The sequence below is a fragment of the Colias eurytheme genome, chromosome 13 (assembly GCF_061535395.1).
Source record: "Colias eurytheme isolate Ceu_HAF_F1 chromosome 13, ilColEury1 Martin Lab GWU primary, whole genome shotgun sequence".
Classification (NCBI taxonomy): domain Eukaryota; kingdom Metazoa; phylum Arthropoda; class Insecta; order Lepidoptera; family Pieridae; genus Colias; species Colias eurytheme.
This window is the reverse complement of record NC_142992.1, coordinates 4,896,795-4,913,118: the sequence shown is the minus strand read 5'-3', so window position 1 is coordinate 4,913,118 and position 16,324 is coordinate 4,896,795. Positions and strand designations below refer to the sequence as shown.

The following is a 16,324-nucleotide window of genomic DNA, read 5'->3' as shown; positions in this document are numbered from 1 at the left end:
AAATTTGTAGGTTTTGTTTAAACTTCTTAAAACTGCGGTAGCTATTGTATTACTTTTATCCTCATGCATTTACCTATACCTATAGTGATTAACGAGGTACCTGAAATATGTATTAAGATTTACAAATACATAGTACTCCAACGTACTCAGTTTGAGCGGTGAATAATTTATAAGGTTCGAACGTAAAATCGATGAGAAAAACTACCGTGAGTTTCATTGCATCAGATAACTATGAATAAGTTTCCATACATCGTCGCTATTTCTTTAGCGGGAGATCGCAGGAATCATGCTCGCTTTGCAATCATATGAATTATGGAGGCGAGATTTTCACTACGCAAACTTGGGAATCTATAAGTTTCGATGTAATTTTGAATATTATTCATTTTGTGCCAACGGACGGAATTATTTTTATATTTTCTTGTGGGACTTATGAACTTCTGTGTTCGAAATATTTTTGCTTTTCCTATGTGATAAAATAATATCTATGCTTATTAAGATTTTATAATATACATGCTTAAGCAGATTATTATTTAAACAGATCAACAGTTTATTCTTTGCTCTCTGTATTTCCTTGGAAACTAATAAAATTCAGCATTAAAAGTTTCAATCTAATTAATTATTTTCAAAGAAATAACAAAGTTTATATTGTAAAACGCTCAAAGGATATGGCGCTTACGGAACCGCCGCCAACTACGAATTTTCCACACGAAAACATTTTCTTGCCAACAAAGCGGTTTAATATTAAACAAGCATTTGAGTATCTTCTAGCTTATTAAGCTCATACTTCAATGTCTGTTTACATCGTATTGTGATTACATTTTACAACATATTGGTCGAGGGTTGGGACGGATTATTAACATAATGGTTGAAATTCCCTTATTGTTTTCGCAGAAGTAAGTTGTAGACTTGTATTTGTTGTATTTTTAAGGCTTCCTACTCGTTTCGTACGTGATAGAAATTCCATGCATGTAAACGTTAGATACGTTTGCATAATTTAATATTTATAATATTAGTGGAACGGTTCATGTGATGAGCATTTCAAATGGTGTATTAGTATTTATTCATAACCTATATATCTGGAACAAATTAGTATTTGTTGCGCAAATGTATATGTGATGTTTATTATTGACATTGAATCTCACAATGTTCAGTGACTGTGGAAAATTATTGGCGGATACTATAATTAGAACTTGTTGTTTAACTGATACGTAGTTAGGTAAAGTGTCGCTTGGTTGCTAAGAAACATCTACATCAAAGTAAACGCCACACATTACACCTAATCATTGCTAATTTAATAAATATTCCGTTTCATTAGAAAACAAATTACACGTGTTAATTGAAAACGCGTAAATACACGTAAGAGTTTTCCCCAAGGCGCGTCCTAATGCGGCGATCGACGGCCGTGATCATCCGCCTCGAACGGTGCATGTCGGTTTTAATTACAAATCAATCGATTAATTAGTTGTTACGTGGTAAATTGCACCTTGTCATGTGCGCAATAAGTGTGGGAATCACGTGGAGTGATGAAGTAGTGATTTGGATGGTTCCGGTGTATCTTATTAGTTTTTTTTTTATTATAAGCGGCTCTAGTGGATGTATTTTTTAAGGTTTTGAAATTTACAAAGTTATTAAATCCAAGTAGAGACGAATCCAGCAAACTAAAAATCATTAAAAGTCGTTCAGTCATTTTTGAGTTAAAAGCGGTGTAATTAGCACGATTTTCTTAAAATAACATTATAAATATAGATTGTAGATAATATGTTGTCAGGGACTTAGTAGTAAGTTTAAAATGAGCTTTGCCGTAATTAAAGTCTACGTTTTAGTAACACATTTTTTTAGTTTGCTTATAATGTTTTTCTAGATATTAATTTGTGTATGTTCGGCGCGTTGAATATTGTATACTGTATATTAATACGGGTATTTATTGGTAAATTAACGAAAGAACATAAAAACAAAAGGTTCTAGGAGGAATAAGGAAAACAGGAACTAATAAGAAATAGGCGGAAATAGGAAATATTGTTTCCTGCTTTGTTACTACTAGAAGAAATTGATTGAAAATCAGTAAGAACAAAACATGTATGGAAAATCTTTTTGCAAGTCCATTTACAATTTTTTTTACCACGTTATAATTGATGTATTTACTTAAAGAACTAAATATTTAATAAATAGTATATGTATGTGAATATTATATAAATAAGAATAAAATATAATACCAATGAGTGTATTAAATTCAACATATTTTATTAATTATCATACAAACACGTATTTCCAAATTAATCAATGTGTTATGTATTCTCGTGTTTGCATTTCCTGAAAGATATAATCAATTCCGATCGAGTGACTCCTCTGTGGCGTTTTCAACTGAAAACAAGGATCTGAAAATATTTAACACACACAAATTAACCACATTATAAAACATAATTAACTAGCTGTTTCCCGCAGCTTCGCCTGCGTGGGAAGATAAATTTTCATGATAAAAACTTTCATCGCCTATTTTATTCTCTTGGGGGTAGAATAAATCAAAATCCTTTCTTAGCGGATGCCTAGGTCCTAAGTTCTAACATCTAACTGCATGCCAAATTTCAGCCCGATCTGTTTAGTGGTTTGGGTTGTGCGTTGATAGATAGGTTATACCTATATTTAGATTCGCTAATACGATAAATAACATTAACTCTTATTAATATCATAAGCGATAAACAAGGCCGGGAACATAAGTATTAACAGAATCACAATTATAATGTATTTTATTCTGGGAAAATAAGCCTCTTGGAAAAGATTAAGCGAAATACAGTTAAAGTAATAAATGTTGTACATTATTGTATTTAATTTTATAAGCGTTTTTTTTTTAATAAATTTATAAACGTATTTGAAATTACGTTAAACAATTTAGCAAAAATTATAGGTAGCACATCAATGAAAAATATCATTTTCTTAAATAATGCCACAAAGAATACGAATAAAGATAATTTATATAGCTGATTCGACAGGAAATAAAGGATTATCTAATTTCAATTTCATATTAGATTTATTTAATAACTAGCTTCCCCGGCAGTCGCTTTTCTGTCCTATTACCCCTTTTTCGTGCTTTCTCTCCATAAGAACCTTTCTTGTGCCTTAACAAAAACGTTAAAAAAATCCAAATTGGTCTATCCGTTCTCGACACTTGGCGATTTATTTTTATTAAGTACCTATAGAGATAACAAAAAATCCCCATCAACTTGTCACATCATTTCCCGTGACATATTGGCAACGCCGCCCTGACACGAAAACATTTGAAGTGTCAATACAATATTGGATTATCAGACAAATAAAATGGATTAAAAGCAACCGTGTACGGCATTAATTCCCAGTAAATGTCATTAGTAGCGCCGAGGAGGCCAGTGACCGCCGTGCAGCCTTGCGACCTGCATACTACGACGTGTGAAAACTTTATGAAGGCATAGGTAGTGTGTAAGGCATATTATGTAGTGTAGGTACATGCTTAAGGTTTCGTGATAATAATTGACTTGTAACAATTGGATTTCTGTTGAGATAGTTTGTTATGTTTTTATTTATGTTCGTAACGACAGGTAAGGCAATGATTATTATTTGAATGTATTTATACAGTTTTTGGACTACGTGTGTTTATTAGTTGTTTATAGTAGACATTATTCCAACAAAATTCGGGTCCATTATAATTTCCAATCTAAATTAGCTTTCATAATCTGGCTTATGTAAATACCAAATTTTAGTTTCTCTAACTCAAAACATGTTCAAAATACACGATATAAAAATGATATTCAAAGTTACAATTGAATGGACTTTGTAAATTATGCAGAAACGAGTCGAGTAATAGAATAACGTAAATCTCCGTAATAAACGTTCATCCCTTTCAGGCGATCATATAAATCGCTGACATTAGGCCGTGTAGTTTAAGGTTCACGATTTAATTGTCTCTAAAATCATAATTACGTTCCCTGACGAATGGTAACGTTTATTGGACTAAATTACTTTTATCTATTATAATAATTAAAGCCTAATTTAAAGTCCTATTTTCACTAATGGTATTGAAGTGCGTCATTCAGAGTTGAGATATTTAAAACAACATGTTCTAAGTGTATTAGGAAACAAAGAAATTGAATGCGGGTCGAAAAGGAAGACTTGATAAAATCAAATTGTCTATCGAGTAAAAGAAAGGAAGGAATCAAATTGATAGCTACCCTATTAACACACGTATAACCTTCATTCAGCCAGCATTTTCTGCTACTCTCATATGCTATAACGATCTTTGAGTCCTTTTTAAAGTGAAACTTTTATTACATCGTCTCAAACTTTTTGGTCTGTGTAGCGCATGTCGCGTGTATCGCGGCATACCGGTAGGTATACCTACTCGGCAGCCGACCGTCACGCGACATGCGCTACACAAAGCAGTGTTCGGAACCGTTCGAACAGTTTCACTTTTACCGTGGTTTCATAAAACCACACAACATTTTTTTTCATTTGTATTCCGCTATCATAATATTGTTTTGTTAAAACTTTATCCTGGCCCTTGTAAAGTGCCGTTTCTCTAGATTGTAATATTAAAACAGCATTTTCACAACAATAATATCAAGAGACCCAAGTTTTGTAAAACTTCATTGTGTATTAACTTTTGCGGTAGATTTGCAAATGAAGCCTTTGAGAGTGTTTTGTTTTTTTGTGGTCACACTTTATTTGGCAATAAGGAAAATAAAAGTTGCCAAGTTTAATTAATAAAAAAATACATGTTTTCAATGAGGTGTTTGTCGAAATTTAACTGCATTAATTAGTATGTAAATTTACAAAAGTATTGATATTGGGTTTATTTTTAAACATCGATATTGTGAAATCTTTTATTGGAATAATTATAAAAATAAAAGGAGATTGTTTTAATGGTTATGTAAATTTATTTTTATAATTATGTATAAAAAGGGTATTATTATAATAATAAGCTTCATTATTATAATAATAAGATAGGACACTCTATAAGTAGGAAATATTTTCATTTTACGTGAATTTTTATAATTACACTTAGACTAGTTTATTAATTTGCCTATTGTATAAATAATATGTATAAATACCTACCTATTTGTATTGCTGATTTTAAGTTCATTTCTCTTGATTATCAGACAAAACGTGATCACTTATTTATAATTTCTTTGTTTCAGATTTTTGCGGGCATCCTAGTGAAGATTGGTAAGTTGAATAAGCAATGAACGTAAAAACCACGCGCTACTTATTAAAACAATATCATTTAAATACGCTTTGTTCGAAAACGATACCTAATAACGATGAGTAGCAAATTGCATGAAGTTTACATTTACGTTCGCTCAATTTCGGTATCCAAGAGCGTAAGATTGCATCGCCGGTGTCGGTGCAATCAGATCGTATCTGAAATTTCATATTTTAGCGCACTTATGAAATTTATGCACATATAAGCGAATACCGACCCTATATCTAGAATTTACAGTTCAAAATTAGCCAGCACAGATACCCAATTACCCCTGATGCAGCTAGGAGGCGGGAATTTGACGAAAGATCGGCGACTATACAAACATGTAGGATGGGTATTCGAGCGAGCTTCATTGGTTCATTATCTGCTCTCTGAGGGATTTTCTCCTTGTATTATTTTTGTCTGCTTAAATTCCTTTTCTCCAAGATAAATAAAATTGACACGAAACCACTCTAATGTGAATGAGTACTTGCCAGATCTATTTGGCTGGTGGTTTTTCTTAGTCCTTTTGTTTTATGTATAATATTTAATTTATATGCCTAAAAGGTAGTGAAATAAGCTGCTAAATGTTTGTAATTCTTTACTTTTCAGCTTTTTCATACAATGGACAAATACAGACGAAGGAATGATCAGAGATGAATCGAAGAGCTCGGAAAAAGTCTAACCTATTTCAAGACTAGTACAATGTTATAGATTAATTCTTCCAAGTAACTAAAGTCATGTAAAAAGAAAGGAGACGTCCAACATCATCATATCTTATATCATATCGGAGTATCATCAACAATTGGACATATCTTGTATTATGCTAGTCACCTGTATGTGATTATATATAGTTAACGTTTTGCTCAAACTTTACAAAAGTATTTCCAATTGAAGCTAATTAAGGAAGTAATGAACTAGAGAATTGTAACTTTTATATTATAAAAGTTACCCAAAGGAAGGAAAACTAATTTATAATTAGAGAAATAGTGTGACATAGTAAAAATGAAGTACAGCATGTTCTTCTTACGGCGGCGGACGTTGATTCTAAAGGCAGTGTTAATACTGACGGCACTGTGGTTCATGGTGGCGTTGTTAACGACTAATGGAGCCGCCAGGAACGCTATAGGCGCTCCTCCCATTGAGTACGAGGACGCAGAAGCAAAACCATTGAAAATGGCAAAGCCGACCGCGACAAAGAGGAAAAGTGAATCGTACGGAAACAACTTATCCGACGGTAAGCTTACGTTTTTGTGTAATGCATGCGCTTTGGATGTTAGATGTAAACGAGCAATTATTATCGCCTTTATGCAAATTACAAAAGGGTTCCTTTCATAACATTATCGCATTTAATGCTTGCAAAAAGACTATTGAATACTACGTGACGAGATCTTGCCCTAAAATTACATTATCTTAAGCAAAATGTTGTCTGCTCATCCATTGTTTCATCATTCTGCATGAAGAGGGATTATATAATAAAATGTGTAATTAATATAAAATTTATTTGCAACATTTTCTCGTTACGCTACATCGTCTGTCGGGATTTTATGACCCTTGTAAATCATGGCTCCATTAGAGTTCCGCCTTTAGTATTGTTTTCATCCCCTTAGAAACTCCTGAGAATACGAGCTTCCGTTATTCCGCGAAGTGTATTTATAAGAATAAGCGTTGGTAATTACGGTCAAGAGGTTTTCTCTATTATATTATAAAATGTTTGCACTTCGCATTTCAATTTACCATTACAATTGTGTGTTTGCACAAATTGCATGCATTGTGGTATTCGAGTGCTTGCTTCACTTTAACTAGTCAATATTTTATTAAAAAATTTCAATGAGTATTCAACTAGTACATATTTGGATTGAACGTTAATAAATTAAACGAAGTATTTACATTGTTTAGCTTTCCACTTTATTTGTTTATTTTTGTTCTAATACCATCATAATGTAAATATTAGCTTAATAAATATCCAGTGAATTTGCATGATAATTTTAATTTATCCATCACAGCGAGGACGAGAGTCGATTGGCTTGGTCGGATCGCAGGGAACGAAGGTAAATGTAATTGCATGTTTCATTATTAATAGAATAAGTACTAATAATTACCACGTAATTTCACAAACTAACCAACTCAATTCTTCACTTTCAACTTTTCAAGTATCGACACTTTTGCACAAACGGACTTATTCAGTTGTTTTAGTAAGCGTCCCAAATTAATGAATAAGTCGAAACCAAATTATCTTTATGTTAAAATTAGTTTCAGTCATGGAAGCTCGTTGTATTATTATGATTATTATCCAATGCATATATTTTGATAGGAGTCAGAGCATTCGTTGGACATAAACTTTCATTTGTGACGTTTACCATAATATCATCTGCAATGTCAACACACTGACAATATCAGGAAGGTTCGCTTTAAATGTATGTGCAATCAACTCAATTTCTCGTCCATAAAGCCTCATAACACTTCCATCGTAACATTAAGTCTAATCTAAACTATAGTACCTATTCAGTTAAACGATATGAGCGTCGAAAGTAATTCAACGTGAAGTGTGAACTAATGGGTTATGTTCCCATGAGTTGAAGGGATATTGTTAATCGCTGGTATTAGCGCCCGTGCCGCGCGTCCGACGGAGTGCTATATCGGATATCCTATCAAATCCGTCTATACTTTCACGTCTGTGGAATGATTAGTTTTGAAAAGGACTTAGTTCTGCTATTTTACTTTTATATTTAAGTGTTGTTCCTTTGCTGATATACTCAAAGTCTATATTTGGTTATTATAGTACCTATTATTGTGTATGTAAATTAATAAAGTACAAAAATACTGTTAAAGTCTATTATGGCTATTTATTGCTAACCTAACAGAAAAGGTTCAAACATATAAACTCCGATTGGCATGTTTTGGCCAAATTGAATTACCCACCAATAATTGAATTCGATCTCGCAGGGCTCGGAGTGATTGCCGCGCCAGGCTCAGACAATGCACCTGGGGAGCTCGGGAAGCCGGTAATTTTACCCAAAAATATCAGCGAAGAGGCGAAAACGGCCGTTTCTGAGGGTTGGAAAAAGAATGCATTCAATCAGTACGTGAGTGACCTAATATCCATTAGGAGGAAGCTGCCCGACCCGAGGGACGAGTGGTAAGGATCCTTTTGATATGTGGGTAATTTAATAGGGTACGGGTTGTAGATGGTATTTCATAAAATGAGAAATAGTGCGGCACAAACGCTTATATTTCAAGGGATGTCTTCACTTGGAATGACCAGATAGATTTGTGGGATGGATATTACGTGTTTCCGTTTCGATCCACTTGTTTTGTTTTGTTTTCTTTCTGTAATTTTATCCCTCTAGAAGAGTGGTTGTGTATTAAATATTAATACTTTATTGATTGAAATGACAGTGTTAAAATATTATTTTCGAAATTAATAAATCGTATTTTTTAGGTGTAAACAGCCCGGTCGATATTTAGAGGATCTGCCGCAGACGTCTGTAGTGATATGTTTTCACAATGAGGCGTGGTCAGTTCTATTGAGGACCGTCCATTCAGTCATTGATAGATCACCTCCGCATTTAATAAAAGAGATCGTCCTTGTAGATGACTTTTCTGATATGCGTAAGTAAAATATGTGGTTTACATGATACATAAACGTAATTTTAATGTCTCTATAAATCATTTATGCATGTTTTTTTTAAGGACTATGTGATTATTTATTGCTCCAATTATTCCTAGTTTTGATCTCAATACAAATAAAACCAATAATATGATTTATTTTCAGCACATTTAATGCAACAGCTAGATGATTACATGTCCGCACTTCCCAAAGTGCGTATCGTTCGTGCCACCCGGCGCGAAGGTCTTATAAGAGCCCGTTTGCTTGGAGCAAGATACGTCACGGCCCCTGTCCTTACTTACCTCGATAGTCACTGTGAATGTACCGAAGGTAATTGATGTTGATTTTACACAGGAATCTTTCAGGGATAAATAAAACTATATTTTCTATTGTTTTTATCTCATTCTTATCTTTTCATTACATACTTTATGAGTACAATAATTTGCATTTATAGGTTGGCTTGAACCCTTGTTGGATAGAATCGCACGAAATAAGACAACAGTCGTCTGTCCCGTTATTGATGTCATCGATGACAACACACTCGAATATCACTACAGAGACTCGTCGTCTGTCAATGTTGGTGGTTTTGACTGGAATCTCCAATTCAATTGGCACCCAGTACCAGCGAGGGAACGTGCGAGACACAAACACACGGCAGAGCCGGTCTGGTCGCCGACTATGGCCGGTGGTCTGTTTGCGATCGACAAAGAATTCTTCGAAAGACTCGGAACCTATGATAGCGGTTTCGATATTTGGGGAGGAGAGAACCTAGAACTTTCATTCAAAACTTGGATGTGCGGTGGAACTTTAGAAATCGTTCCCTGTTCTCACGTAGGCCATATATTCAGAAAAAGATCGCCGTATAAATGGCGAACAGGCGTAAATGTGCTCAAGAAAAATTCTGTGCGATTGGCTGAGGTACGAACTTTTTCAATTACTTTACTTTATAAAATAATAATTTCAAAAATATTGTAAAAACGAATTTGCATTTCGCTCTTAAAGGTATGGCTAGACGACTATGCAAAGTATTATTATCAGCGCGTCGGTAACGACAAAGGTGATTACGGTGACATAAGCAGTCGAGTGGCGCTACGAGAAAATCTTGGATGCAAATCTTTTGAATGGTACCTGAAGAATATTTATCCTGAGCTCTTCATTCCCGGCGAATCAGTAGCACATGGCGAGGTACGTTGTTTTGATGTTGTCATTTAGTTTAGTCTAAATAGAATTACAGTAAACTTTGCGATCTCTTATATAATAATAAAAATTATAGGATTAATTTTATGAAAAATGTTCACGAGTGCAAAATAATTAAAAACTTTTTTTTTTCAAAATTGTGTACCAATTTTCGTGCAGATTCGAAATGTCGCCTTCCAAAAGACTTGCTTGGATTCACCGACGCGCAAGTCAGATCACCATAAACCAGTCGGACTTTATCCGTGTCACCGTCAAGGAGGAAACCAGGTCTTTTATTGTTTACGAGCCCTCGGCAGTACCATGTTGAAGATTTTTATTTGTTGTTTTGTGTCTGGCTGTTTCGTTTCGTTTGCACTCGCATTTTGCACAATTGAATGTTTACCCTTTTATTATCCCTATCTCATATAATGCACGTATTGATCCTCTTGGTTTTGTATGATGATAATCGTTAGATTCGGAATGAAGCGCTCGATCGCCCTTACTGCCTCGACGGTGCAGGGCTTCAGGAAAGTGATGAAGAACCAGAAATAGTAATGTTACATAAATGCCACGGAGGTGGTGGAAATCAGGTACCTCTATACAAACGTATTGTGTTGAGTGCGTAATTTGTGGGGTACCTACTCGTCTCATTCCACCTCTGAACTTATTCAAGTATGAAGAATAAGTGGTTCATGTATTCTTAACATTAGACAAACCACTTTTTCACTATCCGTTATTTCTTGAGATGTATTTTTTTTCCAAATTTATAGTTTTCATGAGTATCGTATCATATCTCAAGAAATAACTTCATCTGCACGCTTGCTTTATTGTGGCACGCCTTTTAAAACTTGTGATGGCATTAGATCGCGAATCCGTCTTCGGAGATGTGCATCGACTCAGCGGCTCGCTTTGAAGATATGAAAAAACCAGTAACCCTATGGCCTTGTCATGGAGAATATGGGAACCAGGTTTGTTATTGAATGCCATCGTTTCCACATACGCTTTCGCTTCATCAAGTAGTCGGTGTTTAGTGATCATAGAATATTGGGTAAGTTTGGCACGCCCTATAATGTAATGACTAAGTTGGTTCCAATTTTCAATTTATAAGTCATTTTTGTTAAGAAAAATATCGACTTTTTGACAGTCAGTGAGGGAGAATTGCTGATACGTCAAGATAGTCGATCTAATTCAGAATCATAAATTAACTTATAATTGAAAATTGGGCCCGCGTTACCTTTTTGTGTCACATTAACAAAACTAACTGTGTTATGATTTCGTGCCTTGATTTGTGTGCTCTACTAACTCTTTGTATTTCGAACGAAACAGCTTTCTACAAAACAAATGTATTCTATTTATTGATAATACATATTTATTTTACATATTATAAAAAATATATAAATATCATGTATCTTCAATGCCTTGGTACTGTCGATACAATTAATAAATTAGTGTTTAAGTTAACGTTATTTAAGTAACCTATGCATATTAACTTTTTCTTAATCTCTGTTTTGAATAGTTATTTATGTATTATATGTATACTGTATAGTTATGTATAAATAATATTTAATATATTTTTTAATTTAACGATCAAGCTTGCAGTTATTTATATTTTGATGTTAATTAATTGTATTATTATGTATATGGTTTTGGGATAAGCATTGAATTATCTTGCCCATTGTTTTAATGATATAAATATTGTTTACACAATTTATTTCAAATATCTGTTTTCTCTTTTTCACTGGATTTGATGCTTCATTTTAAAAACAATAAAACAGTATTATAACTCGTATGTCAACATTTTCAGTATTGGATGTATTCAAAGAACGGTGAAATTCGCCGAGACGAAACATGTCTTGATTACTCTGGCCACGACGTTGTTTTGTATCCGTGCCATGGTGCCAAGGGTAATCAATTATGGCTGTATGACCCCAATGTGAGTTAATAACCTTTCAATTATGTGAACCACAATAACGTACTTTTAAGGAATTCGCAATGGTTTTTATTCTATGCCCTTTTGCGGTCTGGGGATTTTGGTATCGCAGTTGTATTAAATATCGTACTTAAAGATTAAGAGTATCTCAACAAAGACCATAAAATGTACGCATGCACATTGTAAAGAATCAAGAATAAGATTCCAATTAAATATGGTAATGAATAATATGTATGTTAAAGAGGACCACGTTTCAAGACCTTCTGAAACATAATAGAGAATTTGAGTCAGTTCTTATAAAACTTAATTGATCGTATGAAATATTAGTTTCTTAAATTATGCAGCCAAAATTGCAACATATTGTACACTAAAAATTGATGAATTCAATCGCTTTACAGACGAAGTTGTTACGGCACGGCTCGAGCGAGAAGTGCATGTCAATAAACCGCAACAAGGACAAGATCGTGATGGAGACGTGCAACGAGAGCGAGTCCCGGCAGATGTGGAACATGGAGAACTTCAAGCCGGAGCGGCTCAGCCCCGAGCTCACGGCTGAGTAGCCGGAGGCCTACGACGAGCTGCTGTTCATATAACAGACATGGACTGAGTGAGTTCTCCTTGTGACTGTACCCCCATAGTTCTATATCACTTGTTGTTTAACGCATCGTGCTTGATATCGTTTGATGTTCCGAAACAATCTTCGACCCCTCTAGGCCTAATGTTTATAGATGAATCGATGTTAGCATTATCGATACTCTGTTCACTACTATTTTCGTACTGTTAAGACGAGTTGTTATGATCGAAATTCCTACGTGTAAATGTTCTTTTTGTAACGATTTTATGCCGACTCGATGTCATGTCATATCAAATTGTAAAATACCATATCCTAATAGTATTCCTTATGAAGTATTAACTATAGGTCCTAATTTGAAATTAATAGGAAATTATCAAATGTACATATCTTGACTACATATTGTTAGTATCAGTGGATAACAAATGTTATCGAAATATGCATTAGGTCCTACTACAGATATAATATGTGATTTTTTTATGTAATATAATATACTATCTTCAATGTTTAGTTAGTTATGTAGTTTGTCTTGTCATTATTTTGTTCAAAGTATGAACATACTGTATTTTAAAATCTATTTTATTGTTTAAACGGAATTTACTTCAATATTATGTTAATAGTTACTGAAGAGAGTCTGTCTAACTGACTGAATAACTTATAGGCTCTATGTAAAGAGTATTTCCTTTGTATATAATATAGATGTTAAAATATATTTAGTGTTACGGTGAAAATTAAGTGTTGTTTTCGATTTTGTTATAATATCAGAGTTATTGTTAAAATTCCACGTTTGAAAATATAATATTTATCAAAAGAGCTATTTTAAATTATATCAGATTTTACTTTATTTATTTCGTATTTTATTAACATTATATTTATTTGAATCTCTATTTTACTAAATAGAAAAACGATTTTTGTATTATATAACTGATATTCTAACATTCATATTATTATCTCCATTCAACATTCCTGTTTGTGATATAAAAATATAGTTATTGTACATAAATACTCGATACTGCCAGTACATTATTATTAAATAAAGTAGCATATTATGGCTTCTAAATAGTTATGTATTTATATATTAACAATAACTGTTACCTTACGCATTTTTATGTAATAGAAAAATTGTGCTTTTTCACTAATGAAACTCTAGATGTGTAAAATTTGTGATTGATCTATTGTGTAGTTCTTCCTTTATATTTTTTGATGTATATAAAAAAAATAAATAAGCATTTATGAGATTAGGAAGATTGTTTATTATAAACATTTCTTATAACTAGTTGTGTAATATTCCTTATGAACTATGAAGGCGATTCTGTATTGCCTTCGATATTAATAATTTTGTATCGTTTGAATAATAAAATCTTCAACTATTTTTGTGGTTTCTAATGCTTTTAGGCAAATTGCGTGGGAAAGAAGCCTTTTTCATCTTTCAAAGTTATTATTTTTAACGGGCTTCTATTTTATTTGATGTAAATTCATAAGCCAGGCTTGGTCAAATTGGAATATTTTTTAAGTTTAGGTCATTGGAAGTAGTTTATTGTAATTATTGCCATGTATATTTATTTATTCAGAAATATATATTCGGAAAACAATTTGTAATAGTTTCCTTAGTAACGTCTTAGATGTATGTAATTTTGTTGGCTACAACTCTTCAATATAAAGAGACTAGAGAGGCAAATATTTCGCAAAGATATAATTTCTTATAAACAAAATACTACTAAGTACTAAGGTACTTTTACTTGCCTTGTAGCAAAGATACAATTTCTCTTTATTGATATTAAGATGTGTACAGATACATAGTGGATAATATTGAGTTAGGATGTTATAAATGTGCCTTATATTTACGTAATAATTGTATTTGAATGTTAAATTTTCTGTATATAATGCGATGTCTCTAAATGTAATATATCGGGTCGTAACGATAAATGGCGGTAGTAATATTTGTAAAATAAAGCATTATGTTGGATTTATATTTTGTTGTTTTATTTCTCATTATCAATATATCACATCAGTGGTCGACTACCTTGGTCTAGTGGTTAATGTCGGAGCGTAGAAGCTGGGTACTGGGTTCGATTCCCAGTCGCGATCTTACTGGGCATAGAATGCTGATCACTTACTTGTCCGTACAGAAAATGTATTCATTATTCAATATTTGATTTAATAGAAAAACTGGGGTGAATATTAAGCAGTAAATAGTCGAATAAATACATAAAATTTAAGTATATTCTTTCACTAACATTTATAAATGCATACGAAGGAAAACTGCTTTCCATACCTACTTAAAACGCAGTGGGATAAAATTCCCTCACGATCAGCTATTTCTCGCATTTGGAATTAAAATTGGACAAAAATAAAGTCTACGAACTACGAGGTAAATACTAAAATTATTTTAGGTATGTTTTTTTACTCTGATAGAAACAAATTTGCTTCTTTATGAAGGGCTTATTACGTATTTGAAGTTTATTATAAGGTATGTATTTACAGATTCATTGGTCTGTCTGTCTGTGGTTTTGTATCGCCCAAACGAATGAATCGATTCGAATTTGTTTTAATTAAAAATCTTCAGTTGAGATAGTTCTCAGCTAAATTAATTATTCAACAAATCCTTTTTTTTAATTTTATACCACGGCTGACGACAAATTAGCCGGCAGGATGACATCCAGCACTCGATGTACGTAAGTATCAGAAACTAAATACCTATTGAAGCAGAATTTAGTTCTTGATAAATTTTAAGATAATTATTTCTGAAATCTGGTACGAATGCCGAAACTTGCAATCTTGAGATAAATAAAAATATCAAGCGACTGAATGTGCTTAATTTAAGCCTTAATTCTTTAGGTTTTTTAGGGTATTTTTTATTGAATTGACGATTCTTAATAATTCTTACCTTATACAATAGAAACAGATTTGAGAAGTCATTTCGTAGATTAAGATATTTTTTACAACACAATTTAAACTTACTTGAACACTTGATAGAAGATAGAAGAGTTGATAGAAGATTAATTACTACGACTATCCTAAAACAATGTTTTTCAGAGTACTGTATATATTCATTTTTTCCACAACCCTTTTCCTATTAAACCCATACTTTGTAGTGTAATTTCTATTTACAATACTTTTTATTTGTTCACACACAGTTATTTTAATGAAAGCCACTGGACACCCTATAATAAAGGAACGTCCCCATAAATAATTAAACAAAAGTATTGGGTCAAACATCTATTATTTATATGTCTTTGCCTGCTTTACGAAGCTTCACTATAAAATTCGGACAAGCCATAACATTAATGTTGTAAATAAAAACCTATCCACAAGCTCGTATTACTCCATAAATTTTTTATCATACATTTAGAACTCTTAAAATCATTTTATTATCAACCGTATTTTATTTATTTATTTGTTACTTATTGAAATATTCGATGCTTGGGATAGTATATTTCTATTTTAATAAATTTAAAGTAAAATGAATGCACAAAATATTTATTTGCACGTGCTTTAAATATAAAACCTTGTCACGAGATTTATCGATTAGATTAGTAGATACAATCGATTGAAGATTTTATCTATGTACTTAGGTACTTCAAAATTGTGTTGCAAGATTCCACCCGACATAATTTTCCGGCAAACGTTGTGCTGCCTTACTCTTATCACTTAGTATGTATGAAAAATTGATTCTCAGACCTACCGAATAGACACCAAAATTTAATGAGCATCGGTCCAGCCGTTTCGCAGGAGTATGGTAACTAACATTGTGAGTTGTGAGTTAATTGGCAGTTGACGAAAATAAAATTTAAAATAGTGAACATGGAGATTACAGGTAGTTAGGTT

General features: G+C 32.8%; 1 protein-coding gene across 3 annotated transcripts in view; it reads left to right on the top strand.

Annotated features, from left to right (window-relative positions):
• Positions 1-14,468, top strand: part of Pgant9 (polypeptide N-acetylgalactosaminyltransferase 9) — a 115,752-nt gene extending 101,284 nt beyond the window's left edge. Inside the window, exons 3-13 of one of the 3 annotated variants that reach the window (XM_090108612.1) lie at positions 5,166-5,193; positions 5,822-6,446; positions 7,216-7,260; positions 8,156-8,348; positions 8,652-8,821; positions 8,985-9,149; positions 9,274-9,737; positions 9,822-10,004; positions 10,859-10,963; positions 11,800-11,928; positions 12,324-14,468. In XM_090108612.1, the coding sequence (XP_089964738.1) occupies positions 6,215-6,446; positions 7,216-7,260; positions 8,156-8,348; positions 8,652-8,821; positions 8,985-9,149; positions 9,274-9,737; positions 9,822-10,004; positions 10,859-10,963; positions 11,800-11,928; positions 12,324-12,485 (1,848 nt within the window). In that variant the 5' untranslated portion in view covers positions 5,166-5,193; positions 5,822-6,214 and the 3' untranslated portion in view covers positions 12,486-14,468. Of the gene's footprint in view, positions 1-5,165; positions 5,194-5,821; positions 6,447-7,215; positions 7,261-8,155; positions 8,349-8,651; positions 8,822-8,984; positions 9,150-9,273; positions 9,738-9,821; positions 10,005-10,175; positions 10,284-10,858; positions 10,964-11,799; positions 11,929-12,323 lie in introns of all 3 variants that reach the window. The other 2 variants (XM_090108611.1, XM_090108613.1) reach the window with 2 other exon arrangements.
• The last annotated feature ends 1,856 nt before the right edge of the window (positions 14,469-16,324 follow it).